The 18,862-nt window shown below is 43.5% G+C and overlaps 1 protein-coding gene across 1 annotated transcript in view; it reads right to left on the minus strand.

Annotated features, from left to right (window-relative positions):
- Nucleotides 1-18,862, minus strand: part of CLCN7 (chloride voltage-gated channel 7) — a 101,808-nt gene that overhangs the window by 72,993 nt on the left and 9,953 nt on the right. The window contains exons 2-4 of the mRNA XM_082260006.1: nt 6,542-6,613; nt 4,722-4,793; nt 653-718 (exon numbers count right to left, since the gene is read on the minus strand). Coding sequence (XP_082116132.1) covers nt 653-718; nt 4,722-4,793; nt 6,542-6,613 — 210 coding nt within the window. The remainder of the gene's footprint in view (nt 1-652; nt 719-4,721; nt 4,794-6,541; nt 6,614-18,862) is intronic.

Here is an 18,862-nt window from a genome sequence, read left to right on the forward strand (position 1 = left end):
TTGCGCAAACCAATCAAAATACGCTTATTGTGATTTTTTTTTACCAAACATAGGTAGCAGAAAACAAATTGGCCAAAAATTTTAAAACAATTTGATTTTTACATATTTTTTGGGAGGAATTTCATATAAAAAAAATGTTAAAAATATTGTTATTTTTTCAAAATAAACGCTCTTTTTTTGTTTATAGGGCAAAAAGTAAAATTGCAGAGGTGATCAAATACCACCAAAAGAAAGCTCTATTTGTGGGAAAAAAAGGACGTAAATGTCATTTGGGTACAGCGTCGCACGACCGCGCAATTGTCAGTTAAAGTCGCACAGCGCTCGAATCGCAAAAAGTGGCCTGGACGTAAGACAGCAAAATCCTCCAGTGGTAAAGTGGTTAATATACTTGAGAATATTATATAAAATCAACAGCACATCGGATTAAGCATATAAACAGACAAAAAGTTAAAAAAAAAAAAACACTTAAAAAAAAAGAAAAACGTCCTTATAGAGTCCAAAAATAGGGTAATCTGTGGAAGTGGAGGGTTTCATTGTTCGTATTGCACGGCGAAGAATTGCAAGCTCTAATGAAAAACGTTTGTTCTTGTAGATATTCTTGATTTTATGCTACAAAAGCTTTACAGGAGAAAAACAACAGAGAACAAATTACCGCATGGTTTATCCTTCGCTCCTCTTCAAGGAATAGCTGGTTATCACTATTGTCATAATCCAAACTCTAGGAAGAAAGCAAAATGGATAACAAGTTCAAAGGTTGCAAACATTCCTGCTGGTGAACAATGAGCTTCATTTAAAGTGATATTTCAGTTACAGGTGTAGTCAGGTGGGTTACGTCCCCCAATAGCTGTCTATTTCTCTGGAGAACCTTAAGAGCCGGGTCACACTGAGGCGACACGACTTCGGGGGGGACCTGTGAAGTCGCGTGCACCGCGACTTCGGCGCGACTTGCAGGGACTTCACATAATGGAAGTCTATGCAAGTCGCTCCGAGGTCGCCCCAAAGTACTACAGGACCTATGTACCTCCTATTAGAACCGGTCCTGTACTACTCAATGGGCTGCGACTTGTCAGGCTGACAAGTCGCAGCAGTGTGAATGGGCTCTTAAAGCTGTATTAAACCAAAAAACAAAAGGCAATCATTAGATGTGGTGGCTGCATTAGTTTTCTTTTTAGGGCTTTTCCCTCTGTTTTCTGGTGATCTGGCCAGTGACACACCTCCTGTATTAGAGTGCCCCCACTCTGGATAAAGGAGCAACATTGACACCTATGGACAGCAACATTGTCAGTCTGGGGGGAGGGGAGTGTAAGATGGATTAGCAGATTTAGATGCACTAACAAAAAGAAGCTGAACTCCAGCTCACACTTTATAATCCATTACAGCAAATGCTTTTTTTTCCCTTTTGGGATAAAGGTTTTTACATACATAAATCATTGTAAGCACCCCTGTCAGTAGTAAATGGTTTGTATCCAAATCCTTGTAAGCACCCCTGTCAGTAGTAAATGGTTTGTCTTAAACCTGTAACTCCTACATTTGCAGGTCAGCTTGTTCTTTTGAAAACAACAGACTTACTTACAGGATCACCAGGTGAAAAAAAAGAAAAGAAAATGAATGCAGCCATCACATCTAAGAATTGGTAAGCTGCAATAAAATAAAAGTTTATTTTTGGGTTTAACGCTTTAACAGAGAGATCTCCCAGCACCTCCCAAGGTGTACACAATGGCATAAAAGGGGAACTTTACCCATAATAACTTCTGAAAAATGAATGTTATTTAGCAAGGAACATACATTCCACATTAATAAGCATGCTTTTAAAATTAGTGTGTGCTGTAAATTGCCTCCAGAATTGCGCCTGTTTTTTCTTGCTGGAGGCTGCTATTTTGCTGAATCCTGCGAGCCCCTGAGCAACAGTAAATCAGCAGACCGGCCTCTACAAATTCGGCACAGTGCTTAAAAATAGAGTGCAACTGAGCATGTGCAGAGCAGGGTGAGACCGTGTAATACTGGATTGCATACAGTGTAGGCACTTATTTTTAGCTATACCTGCTAAAGGGGCCAGCCTGAAGTCATCTAAGCAGAACTTAATTTTCTGACTAAAGTTCCACTTTAAAAAATTGCAACATGTGGTTTAAGTGCATACAGTCAGGTGCATAAATATTGGGACATCGACACAATTCTAATCTTTTTGGCTCTATACAACACCAAAACTCTGAAGACGTCACCGGATGTGACAAAACGCGTCAGTTTGGAACGCATAGCGTCATTACGCTACCCTGGGTGGAACGCAAGCCGGAAGTAAGCCCGCTGATCCCGCGAGGACGCGCAGCCCGCACCGCTGACCACTAGGGAGAGTGTTTTACTTTGCTTTCATTGTTCGGAACCCCATGTATGGGCAATAAACTTTATATTTGACTTTATTACGCTATTTGGAGCTTTCTTTTCTCTCCTTCCCTATCTACTGGGTTGTTACACCCCGGAGTCCAGAGGAGCTTTTATCAGTCCAAAGGACCGCTTAAAGGGGAACCTTTTGGCTCAGGAGGCCACCAAAGCTTGATTGGTCTTAATGTCATATGACATACAAGACCCACTACATCTGGTAAGTGACCCAATTCATTCATTTACTTGGGACAAGGAATAAACACTATAGCCAATCAAGTCACAGCACTTGCACCTTCCAATTGTGAAGAATCACTCTCACTAAGGACATTATTTTGAGCACAAAGTCACCGCTTAACATTGGACTGTTTTTTTATTATTGAATTTTAATACAATAACGTATATTGCTGATTGCAAAATTATTTATTGTTTGATATTTCCACCTGAATTTTATGCCACAGTCACTCATGCACAAAATCACTTTTCACTTTTTATTGTGGATTTTATATATTTATATGTCATATATCAAGCCATTCATGCAATTTATAATATAATTTATTTAATTCTACTTTAAAGATTGGCATTTGATGATGCCATCAAACTAGTTATCCAGCTAGCAAGCGCTGTATTTGGCCTTTTTAAAAGACCATTTCTTTTGCTCTATACACCACCACAATGGATTTGAAAAGAAACAAACAAGATGTGCTTTAACTGCAGACTTTCAGCTTTAATTTGAGGGGATTTACATCCAAATCAGGTGAACGGTGTGCTTAGGGGAGTGTTTACTATCTGTATGGGGGATGGGCTTGTGAAATGCCCACAGAGACCTGTGATCCTATATAGAAGGATCACAGGCGCTCTGATCATTTCAGAGATAAGAACAGCAGCTGACCGTCCTCTCTCAGCGGGGGGCGATTGCGGGTGTCCTGTGGATTGGCATCCCCGCTAGTATCGGTTTTCGCTCGCCCCCCAGCACCACTCCCGGGAACCGACGTACCAGGACGTCGGTTCGCACAGCCAAGCCAGCCTGCCGCAGTATATATGTGGCGTGCGGTCGGCAAGTGGTTAAAGAGAAACAAACAATGAGGCTCTTTTATCTTACACTGCCAAATACAAATAGGTGCTGAGAGACTATGGAGTCTATGTATAAAACATTCATTGGACAGATGTCCCACATACACTTGTGCAGGCTACACAAATTTTCACTGTAAGTTCTCTAGTAGAAGAATTCTTATGATCATCACCTCCATCTAGTGGCAAAAATGCAATATATTTTCTCATTGCGGTATTTTAGAAAACTATACTGCATTTTAGCCACTAGATGGAGATGACGATCACAGGAATAAATCTATTAGAGAAATTAAAGTGCAGCCTGCACGAATGTGTGAGACGTTTGGCCAACATGTAAAAAAAGACCCAAGTGCGTTCTTTCGGAACAAAAGTGGGAAATATAAATCTTTTACATGCTTCCACAATTGCAATATAGCAATGGATTTTGTAGAAATGGGGATGTTTTGTACATCCCCATTAGAAGTCTTTGCAGACGAGCACGTAGGGTACGGCGTGCTGACGTCATAGCGCTTCCCTGAGGACGGGCTACACGAGAGCCGGCCGGCTTCCTTTGAACTCTTTGCGATATTTATTAATTTACATGTGAGTGTTAGTTTTTTATCCTTTATAATAAATTGGTTTAACAATATTACACTATCGAGCCCATTGTCTTTCCTTGTATGCTGCCACCGGAGTTCCCACCTGGGATTAAGATCAGGATCAGTTTTCATCCCTCCTTCTCTGGCCATATTCATGGGGGGGGCTCGCTGAAGCAAGGAATTTCCTATTTCGAGTGGTGCTGTGAGGAGACCATTTATACAGGCTGCTTTTATACCAGAATGTGGTAAGCAGATATGCATGTCACATTTGTTGGAGCACCGTGGTGACAACAGACACTGGCTTCTTATCCTTTATCCACTTCACTCACTCCTATTATTTTTGGATTTCATCTTCAGGACCTATATTATATTCATTTATGGACTATTTTTTATTTATATTTCTTATGTTTTTGTGATTCATAGTGGTCACCCAGTTTTTATGCAATTTATTAGCATTTTTGGTGTCTTTCACTTATCATTTCGGCAGTATTTCGGCATTTCAGGTGTCTTTCATTCACAAATTATAACTCATATTAATAATACTGAGATTGGTGTATTATTCATTTATTATCAATTTATATGTTGCTCACATTAGCGCAGCTTTCTTTCTTTATATGTTTGTACATGTTCAACTCTAAATGTATAAAAATGGAGCTTCGGTTTAACCCCAATAAAATCTTAGCTTCGACTGACACATACCTCATATTTGAGCGAGAGCAGGTTGTCAGTGTGCGGAATTTCTTTAAGAACCATAGAATGAAGTTCTGTTTCCTACAATGAAAACAAACATAAAAGTTAAAAAAAAAAAAAAAAAAATGTACAGTTCTCATGGTGTACCAGTACAGTCAGGCTGAAATGCTAGTTAAGGCAAGTGATGAGTTGAAGGAACCTTAAGGAGCTGCAGCATACCTTTCATTCCCCTACCAAATGCCAATGGAGTAATATGCAAATATCAACTTCCTGAACGTCAACATTTGCACAGGCTTAGGCACACTCTCTTCCCTATGACTGTCCCCACATGTAAAGGCACTGATCCTTGTTGGGAGTGGTGTGCCCATTCCCTCTACACTTACTGCTTGGGGTTTTCAGGGCGCTCTGCAGCAAGGAGGGGGGGGGGTATAAGAAATTAATGTTATGTTGCACTATGACTGTCCTCACATGTAAAGGCACTGAGCCTTGTTGGGAGTGGTGTGCCCATTCCCTCTACACTTATTGCTTGGGGTTTTCAGGGCACTCTGCAGCAAGGAGGGGGGGTATAAGAAATGAATGTTATGCTGCACCAAGAGAGAGTGTCTTCTCTTCAGCCATGGTTAGTAACTCAGAATGGCAGTATATGCTGGGTCTACTCAAATTGATATATCAGTTTTGTAAGGAAGCGTGTCAATTAAATGACCCACCAGTAGCACCTGACTGAAAATTGTTGTGTGTGGTGCCAACATAATGCACTTGGCAGGTGCCTGGTGATGGCACCTAAAAGGTGCCTAGAGTAAACCTAAACTTAAAAAGTGAATATTTGCTATCTTAGGGAACATCTAGAAATGTTAATTGTGCCCAAACAGTACCCGTGTCTCGAATTTCTCCTAAAATATAGCAGTGCACTTCCTGGTATGTGAGGGTGCCTAGGCACTCCTGTACCTATAACCAAACTGCTGAATTTATGCACCACGAGAGCTAAGGCACTGCTGCCTCTGACTGCTAGTTTTAGGTGATCTGAGGTGAGCAGCGACCACCGTCATGATTGCATGGCACTGCTAAAGTATAACACAGTTGCCTAGGATCTCACACATGCGGTGTGATCCGCTGTTTGCAATCTACTGCGTGTGTCAACCCAAAGTCAATGATACCCCATATGCATCGCGGTTTGTCTGCACCGGGTCGCATGATACAATATGACCATGTGATCCAGGTGAGGTGCAGCTCCAAAAAAGGTGCGCTTCTTTGGTGCAATTTGAGCCCATTCAAAATTAAAAGGGCTCAAATCGCACCACGCTGAAACACGTGAATTGCACAGGAATGCAGTGTGGTTTCAGTGCAATTGACATGCAGGCTATAGTGTGTGAACTAGTGTTCAAATCCCACTGCACTGAGACGCACGTGAAATGCACAGGAATAATGTGCGGTTCCTGTGCGATTGACCTGCGGGTTAAAGTGTGAACCGGTGCTCAAATCCCACTGCACTGAAACGCATGTGAATTGCACAGAAACACTGTGCAGTTCCTGTACGATTGACATGCGGGTTATACCAGGGCAACAAAATGAATGGGTTCATATTGCACCACTCTAAAAGCATGTGAATTGCACAGGAATGCGGTAAGATTCCTGTGCGAATCACATGCAGGTTTATAGTGTGAACTGGGGCTCAAAATGAATGGACTCAAATTGCACCACGTTGGCAAATTGCAGAGGAATGCAGTGTGTTTCCTGAGCAATTCACATGTGGGTTATAATGTGAGCCGGGACTTACACTTTATCGAACACTAAAAAGAAAGGATTTGTCATTTTAAATGTTAAAAACTAACCGCTTCCTGGTTTTCATCTCCGAGGTCCACAGTACTCAGCTGCCCGATACGGAACAGGGCGGAACTAGAAAACTGAGAAAAAAATAAAAATAAAAGTTAAAAACGCATAGTAAGTTGTATTAAGCTCAGAGGGACAAGTGACATTGTAGTCTGCACCAATCGCATTAGTTGCTAATATGACCTGGAAGCTCTTTGGATGCCAATAATCAATCAGATGCCTCAGATTGCAGCACCTTCACGTTTGTCCTTCATATATTCCATAAATTTGTCTTCGTACATAAAAGTGTTAGTGTGATGGTAATATTCGTATCAGCGAGATTTGATTGTGTAACCTTTTTTTCCCCATGATATTATTACCAACCCTGAGGTCTAGCTGGCCTTGAAGTGCAACAGAGATTTGTTGAGGTCTAAAGTATATGAATAATTTTGATAGAATACAGAGAAGAATTAGAGGAACTTAACTGAATCTGAGCACTGCAAACTAAAAGCGCTATAGAACTCATTTTTAATATTTAAAGCAAACTCCCCTATCCATACACGTCTCCATACTTTGAGATATCACTTTCTAAAACACCCCCCTATCATTTCTAGCCTCTGCCATCTTGAGTAAGGGCAGATAAATCATGTATCATGTTTACTTCCTGGAATCCATCTGCCCTTAGCTCAGGCAGGCAGGAAGGAGGGAGGGTGTGCTTAGCCGAGAAAATCCTTCCTCCCCTCTTACAGATGAAATAAAAAGTCCATGACAACTACTGGATGTATGACCTCCCCTAGCAAGGTCCATAAATACATGGATGAGCGAGTTTGGGTTGGAGGAACTTGACTGGCCTGCACAGAGTCCTGACCTGAACCCAATAGAACTCTTTTGGGATGAATTTGAGTGCAAACTGTGAGCCAGACCTTCTCTCCAACATCAGTGTCTGACCTTTACAAATGCGCTTCTAGAAGAATGGTCAAACATTCCCAAAGACCAGGGATATGCAAACTGTGGCCCTCCAGTTGTTGCAAAACTACAAGTCCCATCATGCCTGGCTTGTGGCTGTCAGAGTCTTGCAATGCCTCATGGGACTTGTAGTTCTGCAACATCTGGGAGGGCCACAGTTTGCATATCCCTGCCATAGATACACTCCTAAACCTTGTGGACAGCCTTCCCAGAAGAGTTGAAGCTGTTATAGCTGCAAAGGGTGGGCCAACTAAATATTGAACCCTACGGACTAAGACTGGGATGTCATTAAAGTTCATGTGAGTGTAAAGGCAGGCGTCCCAATACTTTTGGTAATATCGTGTACCTTCCTATTTACTAATGCTAGCAGCATAAGGATTAAAAATAGTTAAATGTTAATTGAGAGCGAAGTTCCACCTTAAAGCCCTTATCAGTTATTTTTTTCCCTTCCCGTGTCCCATTAGGAACTGTTCAGTCTCTCTCAATGACTCCTAAAGTGGAAGTAAACTTCCATACACGACTTTTACTTATAGGTAAGCCTATGATAAGGCTTACTGATCAGGTACTGTAAATATCTCCTAAACATGTACCCTTTAGGAGGTATATACATTATATGCAGCCAGTGACATCAATGGCGCATTCGCTCCGAAGGAAGGGCCATCTGTGCCGCTCCTTCAGAGCCCTGTGCCGCAATCGGTGGCTCCCGCACAGCAGTGATGTCATCACGGCTTCGGCCAGTCACAGAGTCGGAGTCCGCAAACCCAGAAGTAGGATGGGTAAGGATGGGAGCGCCGGCAGCTCTGAAATCTCGGAGCGGGAGGGCTTCGTTTTTAAGGTAAGTTTACCATACTGTGCTAGTATGCAACGCATACTAGCACATTATAGCTTTACCTTACAGCAGTGGTTCTCAACTCCGGTCCTCAGGACCCACCAACAGGCCAGGTTTGCAAGATAACTAAATTACATCACAGGTGATCTAATTTGCTGCTCAGTGATTGCAGTATTCTAGTCTGCATCTCCCCAAGGTAATGCTTAAAATCTGGCCTGTTAGTGGGCCCCGAGGACCGGAGTTGAGAACCACTGCCTTACTGGGTTAAAAAAAAAAAAAAACATCCATCGGTTTACAACCGCTTTAACGGTCACAGAAACCAACATCTCCGTTAGAAGATATGCCATCAACTCTTGCTATGGTGACAACTCTTAATGGCACTTTTCCACTGCAAGTACCGGCTCGGCTCTACTTGGCCCGGTTTGCTTTTCCACTGCTGGTACCGCATGGTACGGTGTTGGAACGGTTTGGTACGGTTTACTTTTCCACTAAAGTAGTACTAAGGTTAAGTGGGTGGGATAACAACGATTCTCTGACCAATCAGTGGCTAGGAGTGACTGCATGCAAAGGATTGTGGGATATGGTACCGGGTATGGTACCTCTTGGAACCACAATCGAGGTGGTACTGTTTTAGAGAGCCGTACCGTTCGGTTCCATGCAGTGGAAAAGCGCCGCCGTACCGCACCGTACCGAACCGTTCCTACACTATACCATGAGGTACCAGCAGTGGAAAAGCACAAAAGCGAGCCGAACCGTTCCGTTCCATGCAGTGGATTCCCCATCACTTTGTCTTGGTGACAATGCTCACCAGCACAAATAGTAAACCCCGGTTCTACTACTGCAACTTCTCATGCGACTTACAGAGATGTGCGACACAAAGTCACCTGACAAGTCAAAACACATTCATTTCAATGGATCAATTGAGTCGCAGCAACCAAATAGAAAAAAAATGTATATTTCCTGAATCTTCCGTGCGACATGAGTGCCATAGACTGCAATGTTAAAATCACAAAAGTTGCAAGGAATTTGTTTCTTTGACTCATTCCTGCAACTTCAGAGGAGGTTTGTAAGTTAAATACCATGTGACACTCTGTATTGTTATCATTGGCCAAAGCTAAAGTCCCAAAATATTAAATATTTAAATATATAAAACGTCGCATGAATGCCGCACTGAAGTCAAAGCAAGTTGCAAGGCGCAATGCAAAGTCAAACTGGAACTTACATGACTGTGGGGTGGCAGCAGTGTGAACCAAGCCCAAGAGCACGACACTAATGGTAATAAAAGTCTAGAACATGTGTCAAACAAGGCCGTGGGCCAAATCCGGCCCTCCAGGCCATTTAATGTGGCCCTTGCACCTCACTTGCATCTGCAGGTGAGTTCCAGCCCTCTTTTGGTCCTACTCCAGACCCTGCACTTTCTGCTTCCCTACAATGCCCCAGCTTCTTTCCAGCAGCAGCACAGGGTAAGGGGGGGGGGGGTGTACTGTGATGTAAGGGAGGGTGGGGGATTCTTAACTTCTAAAGATGGGGGAGGGGCTCTTGACATCTGATGTAAGAGCGGGTGGGGTGCTCTGGACATCTAGTCTTACAGATCATAATGCTGATGCGGCCCATGCAGAATTTGAGTTTGACACCCCTGGTGTAGAATGTGTGTGTGTTTTTTTTTTTTTTTTTTAAACGAATAATGGAGAGAGCCAACGCGTTACAGGGGCTCCAACGGTCCCTTTATTCAGGATAGTAAGACCTGTAAAATGTCTATTCTGGTGTGATTTTGGAAGCTGCAAGTATGTTTACCTATCCTGTGATTAGTTCAGCTTCCACTTACTTATTTGCCATCTATTACCCTGCTTGAGCCCAGTGGAAAAAACCCCAGTGGCCCCTCAACATCTTCCTTCCCCAGTGCCAGGACCAAACGTGGTGACAGAAGAACTCAGGCCTGAACTGGAACTTACACAAGGAGTATTGATTGTTCAACCGGATGGTAGGTGGAAGGTACCAGGTCTCAGGGGGGAACCTAAACCCCTTGCTGGATATGAGAATGGGTGCAGCCATCAGAAGACATGTTTACCTATATGAACTAAACTGATTGGTTGCCTTAGGTCTCAGTTCTTTGCGGTCCTTACTAGATCAGTCTGACAGTTCTGCAAGCAAGTGACCAACACAACTAGAAGATTTTAGGCCTCAAGATGCGAACGACTAATGAGGAAGTATAAGAGCAGAAAGAGGAACGACGACGTTTAACAGGAACCATCAGGAGGAGTTCCTCCACGAAATTCACAGAATCTAATCTACTTGGAAACACAAGCGACCTCACTAAGTAACATTAACTATTTAAACACTCAGCTCAATAGTGAATATGAAGACTCTGCATTCCCATGGTAAATGCTCTAACACAACTTTTATTAACCTGAAAGAACCCTTGAAATACTTTTAACAGTAAAAATATTTATAATTACATTTTACAGTTCTACAGAACAACCATTAAACTGTTCAAAGTTTTAATAAGGAATATGGTATACCCAGGAGTATCTGACACCCATAGCCAAATATTTTACATTATTCCCTTGCTCTAATCAGAAATGATCATTAAAATAAATAATATTGGCCAGAAAAGAAACAAACACCCTTTGCACTGGCGGGTCGGCAGAGAAGTGACCCTTTGCATTGGCGGGTCGGCGGAGAAGTGACCCTTTGCATTGGCGGGTCGGCGGAGAAGTGACCCTTTGCATTGGCGGGGTCGGCGGAGAAGTGACCCTTTGCATTGGCGGGTCGGCGGAGAAGTGACCCTTTGCACTGGCGGGTCGGCGGAGAAGTGACCCTTTGCACTGGCGGGTCGGCGGAGAAGTGACCCTTTGCACTGGCGGGTCGGCGGAGAAGTGACCCTTTGCATTGGCGGTCGGCGGAGAAGTGACCCTTTGCACTGGCGGGTCGGCGGAGAAGTGACCCTTTGCACTGGCGGGTCGGCGGAGAAGTGACCCTTTGCACTGGCGGTCGGCGGAGAAGTGACCCTTTGCATTGGCGGGTCGGCGGAGAAGTAACCCTTTGCATTGGCGGGTCGGCGGAGAAGTGACCCTTTGCACTGGCGGGTCGGCGGAGAAGTGACCCTTTGCACTGGCGGGTCGGCGGAGAAGTGACCCTTTGCACTGGCGGGTCGGCGGAGAAGTGACCCTTTGCATTGGCGGTCGGCGGAGAAGTAACCCTTTGCACTGGCGGGTCGGCGGAGAAGTGACCCTTTGCACTGGCGGGTCGGCGGAGAAGTGACCCTTTGCATTGGCGGTCGGCGGAGAAGTGACCCTTTGCATTGGCGGGTCGGCGGAGAAGTAACCCTTTGCATTGGCGGGTCGGCGGAGAAGTGACCCTTTGCACTGGCGGGTCGGCGGAGAAGTGACCCTTTGCACTGGCGGGTCGGCGGAGAAGTGACCCTTTGCACTGGCGGGTCGGCGGAGAAGTGACCCTTTGCATTGGCGGTCGGCGGAGAAGTAACCCTTTGCACTGGCGGGTCGGCGGAGAAGTGACCCTTTGCACTGGCGGGTCGGCGGAGAAGTGACCCTTTGCACTGGCGGGTCGGTGGAGAAGTGACCCTTTGCATTGGCAGTCGGTGGAGAAGTGACCCTTTGCATTGGCAGTCGGTGGAGAAGTGACCCTTTGCATTGGCGGTCGGTGGAGAAGTGACCCTTTGCATTGGCCGATGGTGGAGAAAAAGCCCACTTGAGCTGTATTGTAGACGTGACCCCAATCATTGAATGTCAGTGGTGAATTCCCCCCCTTACATTTGTAGCTATTGCAGGCAGGAGATCAATCTGTCACTGCTCAAGGAACCCCCTCCCCCAAATCCAGAGCAATTCTGGGGTTCCGCATAACCCTGGATGAGAAAGCCTGCTCCAACAAATCATTGACCGGGCACAGAAAAAAAAAAACCTGACAAGGATCCAGGAGTTGAGGTGCATTACTGCATGCATTTTAATGCGCTGTACTTTGCAGGTCAGCGGGAGTTACGGCAGTCAACTAATTTAAAATGAAATATGCACTGTAGTATAAAAAATAGGCAGCCAATACATAACACCGACCAGACCTGCACCTTGTAGACGTGTGCCGTTGTGTAGTGGAGGCCTGTTGGGGCCTGGTCTACTTGTGGGCCGAGATGCCATTCCAAATAAATGGCACTGCAATGCACCCCACAGCATGCTGTGCATGAATGTAAAAACTGCTTTATGTCACACAATAATTATCAAGCCCTTGTATCTCTGGGTCCATTCATACGTGTCTACATTCCAGGAGTGACTAGTTCACACCAATGAGCTGCAGTCTTTAGAATTCTAAAAATATAAGACACGCTGCAATTTTTGGCATTTGTGAAAATTGAGCAGGCCTATTAAAAAGCTTGTAGATTCACAAGACGCAGGGAGAAGTTTTGTTCATTTTTTAACACATCTGCACCGTAGAACATCTCTATTCAGAATTTTTAGCCTTCACTTTGCATGCTGAGCTAAGGAGGATGTCAAACATAAAAGGCATTCAGAGCTAAGAATAAGTGTGAGAGGGCCCTTATCGCACAGTCCATGTGCAAGGCCCGCTGTGTCGCAGAATCCACGCGTTTCAGCTCTGATTCTCTGCCAAAAAACATAACCCATAACAATCTTTCTGATGGGGTGTATACACTGCAAACACACATCTGCCAGGACGATCGCTCTGAGAAATTGTGTGAATAACTGGCCACTTTCTGCTCTAGCTGGAGGGGGTGAAGAAACAACCTGCAAAGCAGATAAACTGGTTTCCCACACAATCAACCTCCAGTGTTTAAATGACTATGAAAGTTGTCAAATGGGTAAAGAATGCATGAACATTGCAGAGCAATTTCTGAATAAATTTAATCTTGCACTTTAGATGGGCTCCGCAATAAATCTATTTTCCTTAAAGGCCAAGTTCACCTCTAACAAAAAAAAAAAAAAAAAAATAATAATAATAAACATGTTTTTGCACGTAAAAAAAAAAAAAAAAAAAAAGAAAAAAAGGATGTAATATATATATATATATCTTTTTTTTTTTTTACATGCAAAAACATGTTTATTTTATATATATATATATATATATATATACACACACAGTAAAACCTTGGTTTGAGAGCGCTTTGCAAGACAAGCTAAATTTTCAAATAAATTTTGACTTGATATACAAGCGATGTCTTGATATACAAGTAGCGTCATGTCACAGCTGAGTATAAAAGAGAAGAGAGGCGCCTCTAAGTGTAGCAATATGGTTAAATGTAATGAAGGTACAACATTTAGCAACTCACATGGTTGATGATTGGAACAGGCACATCTAAGGATGCAGGCATCCAGGCTAAAGCTGTCCACATAGGACCATCCTCCGCACTGACATCTACTTTATCCCTTCCATGCTACCCCTCGCTTTCAAATCGCTTTACTCCAGGGTGGTCTTCCCGGCCAGAATTACAGACTGGCAGCCGGCGGTGCAGAAGATGGTCTATGTGGACAGCTTTACCCCGGATGCCTGCATGACTGTTTTATTCATCAACCATGTGAGTTTCTAAATGTTGTACCTTCATTAAATGGAACCATATTGCTACACTTAGAGGCGCCTCTCTTCTCTTTGATACCCTGTAGCTCCTGCTGGAATTTGCTTCTAATCCCCTTGTGGAAGCGGCTATTTGTGGATGGACATTTTATGGTTATAATGCTATAATGCAATGCTATAATCTTTTTATATGGACTATAAACTGAAGGACTTATGAATAAATGGTTGTGGAACGAATCATCTGAGTTTCCATTATTATGGGGAAATTTGCTTTGATATAAGAGTGCTTTGGATCACAAGCATGTTTCCAGAACGAATTATGCTCACAATCCAAGGTTTTACTGTATATATATATATATATATATATATATATATATATATATATATATATATAAAAAGACTCCTGCAAACATCCTCCAGCTCTCTGCCCATGCCTCTCTGCAGATTTTCACTTAATAAGCTTCAGAAAGTATCAATGCCCTACAAGCATGCCGATAACTGCACTTGTAGTCCATTGAAAACAACAAGTCTGTCTGCCCCAGTGGTAGATGGGATACAAGAGAAATGGCCGCACACCAGGCAATAGCTCACAATGAAAGTCTTATTAAACAAGGATGCAAGGTACAGCAAAATGGATAGTAGACATGTTTCACACGATTCCCAGCGTGCTTGTTCACTACCGTAGTGAACAAGATAGGACTTGTAGTTTAATCATTCACAGAAATTCGTGTTCTCAGCACCATATTACACCCTAAATTGTAATCAAAGAAACCATGCTAACACTTGCATATCTATATTATTTTCTCTTTCCCACATAAAATGCCTGGATATCCAGTTTTGTTACCCCCTAAGTGCCAGTTCACATATTTGCGATGCGGGAACCCTGCGAATCCACTGCAACATCGCATTGAAATTGCAGGTAGTTCACACTGCCATATGCGAATCGCTGAGGGTGTCAATAAAGGGTTAAGGTTAGGTGATTTGACTGCCAGCTGGCTGGCCATCCCGCAGAGGAGGTGTTGGTTTTGCCGCCTCCCCTCCAAATTATCATGCACCAGCCGCCACTGCTTAGATTGTAGGTGTCTGTAGATGTAGAGACTTTAGTGTTAGGATAGACTTGTCCTTTAAGGTGAAAAACCTTGTGTGCTGCAGCTCCCCTCCCCCCCTTTTTCTTACCTTAACCCGATCCGATCCAGCGATTTGCATGGCTTTTGGCTCCCACTGCTGTCATTTAAATCCAGTGACACAGGAGCGTGGGGTGGGGAAGAGTCCCAGTGTCTGTGTCAATGGACGCAGCAGAGGGACTCTGAAGGGAGCCCCGCACCGGTGTCCCCTGGGAAAGCAGCTTTTCATAGGAGCACCCAATGAAGAGAAGGGGCCTAGAATGCCAGTGGGGTACCCCAGAAGAAGAGGATCCAGGTTGCTCTGTGCAACGATTGCACAGAGCAGGTAAGTATAGGCATATTTGTTATTTTTTATTAGAAAGAAAAAAAAATGGAGGGTTTACAACTCCTTTACTATCAAATTTTTGATTACAGGTATTATACAGCGCCGACAAATTTACAGAGCACTTTTTATATTCTACATCAGCCCCCATTTCTCTAAGAGCTTACAATCTAAGGTCCCTTCATCATATACACATAGTAAGGACAAATTCACACTAGTGCAGAGATGGGCGTTTTACCGCACTATAAAATGGCAATCACTGCGACGTAACACACAAAAAAAAAAAAGTTGTCTTCTGTGTACCCTACACACACTAAAATACAGCTAAATCGCACACCAACCCCCTGCCAGGGTGTCTTTGGAGTGTGGGAAGAAATCGGAGCACCCATGAGAAAAAACTCAAGCAAGCTCAGGGAGAACATGGAAAGACCATGCAAATAATTTCCTGGTTGCGATTCAAACAGATGATGACCATGGCGCTACAAGGTAGAAGTGCTCTATATAAAGGCTGAGTTACAACAAACTTTCAGACGCTGTGGATTATCCTGGCAGCAGATAAAACCAGATCTAAACGATATGCCTGCCAATTAAGTGTGACTCCTCCGCTTCTGCCCAAACAAAGCTCCCATTAACAGCCTGATGTTTTACATGACTAGCATGCCGATTCCAATTTCCTGGTGTGACGCTGAGGCCTTCTATACTGAAAGGGAATTCTAATGCTATCAAAACTACAACCACTGATAAAGAAGTTGGCACGTTCAATCACAAATGTTGCATTAAATTAGACATTAAAGCCATAAAAATCAAACTAGTATCAGGTGCATAAGCTACTATATTATATATATATATATATATATATATATATATATATATATATACACACACACACATACATACATACATAGTCATCTTAACGTCATTCTTTTATCGGTCCACAACTCAACCTAACAGCACACCTATGTCTGGTATGATGGGAGATCTGATTTTTCTCTCCCCACCCTGTGACTGGACAGTGAAAGGAGAAGCAGTAGACTGCTGAGCTCCTATTTCTGTCACTCTGCTCTCCCCTCTTATCAGCACGCTCCTTGTTAGCACTGCTGCACCAATGCTTGGCTCATTGTGCTGCTTCTCCCTTTTCTAGTCTGAGCGTTGATGTCTATGGGGCAAGAGGCTGATGCCAGGGCAAATCCAGGTACTTACACTGCATGCACTAAAATACACTTCATGATGTGTTAATGAAAGTTGCATTCATTTATGTGTAACTATCTGCCCTAAGTTTAGCTTTAGGGCCTCATTTATATGGGTGTGCTTAAAGGGTAACACCACTTTCGTAGGGGGGGGGAAAATAGCAAATAAAGAAAAAACAATATAGCGTATACAATTGGGACACAGTGGTGTAGTGGTGGGCGGCACAGTGGTGGGCGGCACAGTGGTGTAGTGGTGGGCGGCACAGTGGTGGGCGGCACAGTGGTGTAGTGGTGGGCGGCACAGTGGTGTAGTGGTGGGCGGCACAGTGGTGTAGCGGTTAGCACTTTCACCCAGCAGCAAGAGGGTCGCTGGTTCGAGTCCCAACCACGGCACTACCTGCCTGGAGTTTGCATGTTCTCCCTGTGCCTGCGTGGGTTTCCTCCGGGTACTCCAGTTTCCTCCCACACTCCAAAGACATGCTGGTAGGTTAATTGGATCCTGTATAAAATTGGCCCTACTGTGTATGTATGTATGTGAGTTAGGGACCTTAGATTGTAAGCTCCTTGAGGGGGAATGTTTTTTTCTCAACAAAAGGGGAGTTACGCTTTAAGTGTACGCCCATGCAAGGGATAGGGAAATGCAGGGGTTCCATGCATCGCCATGCAGGCAATCCCCTTCATGTGAATAGGGACACAGTGTCTGCATGGACACAGCCGCTGTTCCCAAATGGACAGTCATGTGATAATGTAAGGATGTCAACGCTCTCTGCTGTGGGAGGTTTCGGGCTGCCGAGTCTCCCGGTTCGTTCCTTCCATTTTGCCTGCATAAATTGACAGGGCAAAAGTCGCCTGTCCCACCCATTCATACCTGCACTTGACTGACTAATGAAAATGCCCACTCACTATACCACCCATAATCCTGGCCACCACCATTGTCTAATAGTTCAACGAGGCGGCTGAATAAGAAAAGGAAGTGACATCCCTCCTCCCTGCCACCAGATAATCCTATATTGGGATTCTAATAAGGATGATGTCACAGCATGCTAAAATACTTGTTTATCTTTTTACAGGACAGGAAGGAACTGAAATAAAAAAATATATATATATTTAAATTTTTTTATTTTTTTTTTTTGAAGGGAAGATTTAAAGGATTCTGGAGTTCAACTTTACGCCAAGCGCTAAATGAGAGGGTTTTTTTTTTTTTAATTTGAATCTTGCAATCAAGCCACAAAATTCTTGCGCAGTTCATCGCTTTGTCTGCATCACCTTTCCTAAATGTGAACAGAGGACATCGAAGAGGCAGTCGGGGGAGCAAATAAAACAATAGGAGGTCTCAGTCTCAAATATTAGAAAAACTGGATTGTCTACTTTGGGGAAAAAAGACAACTTCAATGTGACTGAATTTGTTTGATTTAAAAATATAAAAGTGTCCTCAAAGTCTTGACCAGCTTTCTATCCAAAGAACTATACTCACTTTGTTTATCTATAATCAATGAGTGTAGATAGAGAAGTTCAGTAAAAAGGTAAAACTTTATAAGATAAAGAGATAGAGAGATCTCTCTCTTGTCCATATTATGTTAGATGGAAATTGTGTCTGTTGAGTGGAATTTCAGAATATGCTCAATATGAAGCGTGACCAACAGGAAAATACAGATCTTGGAAAATGAGTTATTTTAGAACTGAAGGGACAAATTATTCCTGGTCATCTGACTGCGGAGTCACAAGGCGTATAATGCCGTTATCCCAAAGGAACAATGTACACTTTCTGATGATGTCACAGTCATACTAGAACCCAACGATCAATCATGCCCTACACTACAGCCCAATGATCAGAGTCATGCTCCATGCTACAGCCCAACGATCAGTCATGCTCTAAGCTACAACCCAACGATCGGAGTCATGCTACAACCCAACGATCGGAGTCATGCTACAACCCAATGATCGGAGTCATGCTCCATGCTATACAGCCCAATGATCACAGTAATGCTCCATGCTACAGCCCAACGATCAGTCATGCTCTAATGGGACATACACACTATAAGATTTTCTGAAGACTTTTTCCTTTAGACTTACCAAAACCATATACGGTAATATGAGGTCAAACCTAAACACTTTCGATTTGTATGCAATCTGGCAGGCCCTTGCACTACATAGAAAAGGTAAATCTGAAGGAAAAAGTCTTCAGAAAATCTTATAGTGTGTATGGCCCATATGCTACAGCGCAACGATCAGTCATGCTCTAAGCTACAGCCCAACGATCAGTCATGCTCTAAGCTACAGCCCAACGATCAGTCATGCTCTAAGCTACAGCCCAATGATCAGTCATGCTCCATGCTACAGCCCAACGATCAGTCATGCTCCATGCTACAGCCCAACGATCA

The sequence above is a fragment of the Pelophylax lessonae genome (assembly GCF_965119305.1).
Source record: "Pelophylax lessonae genome assembly, chromosome: 6".
NCBI classification, from domain to species: domain Eukaryota; kingdom Metazoa; phylum Chordata; class Amphibia; order Anura; family Ranidae; genus Pelophylax; species Pelophylax lessonae.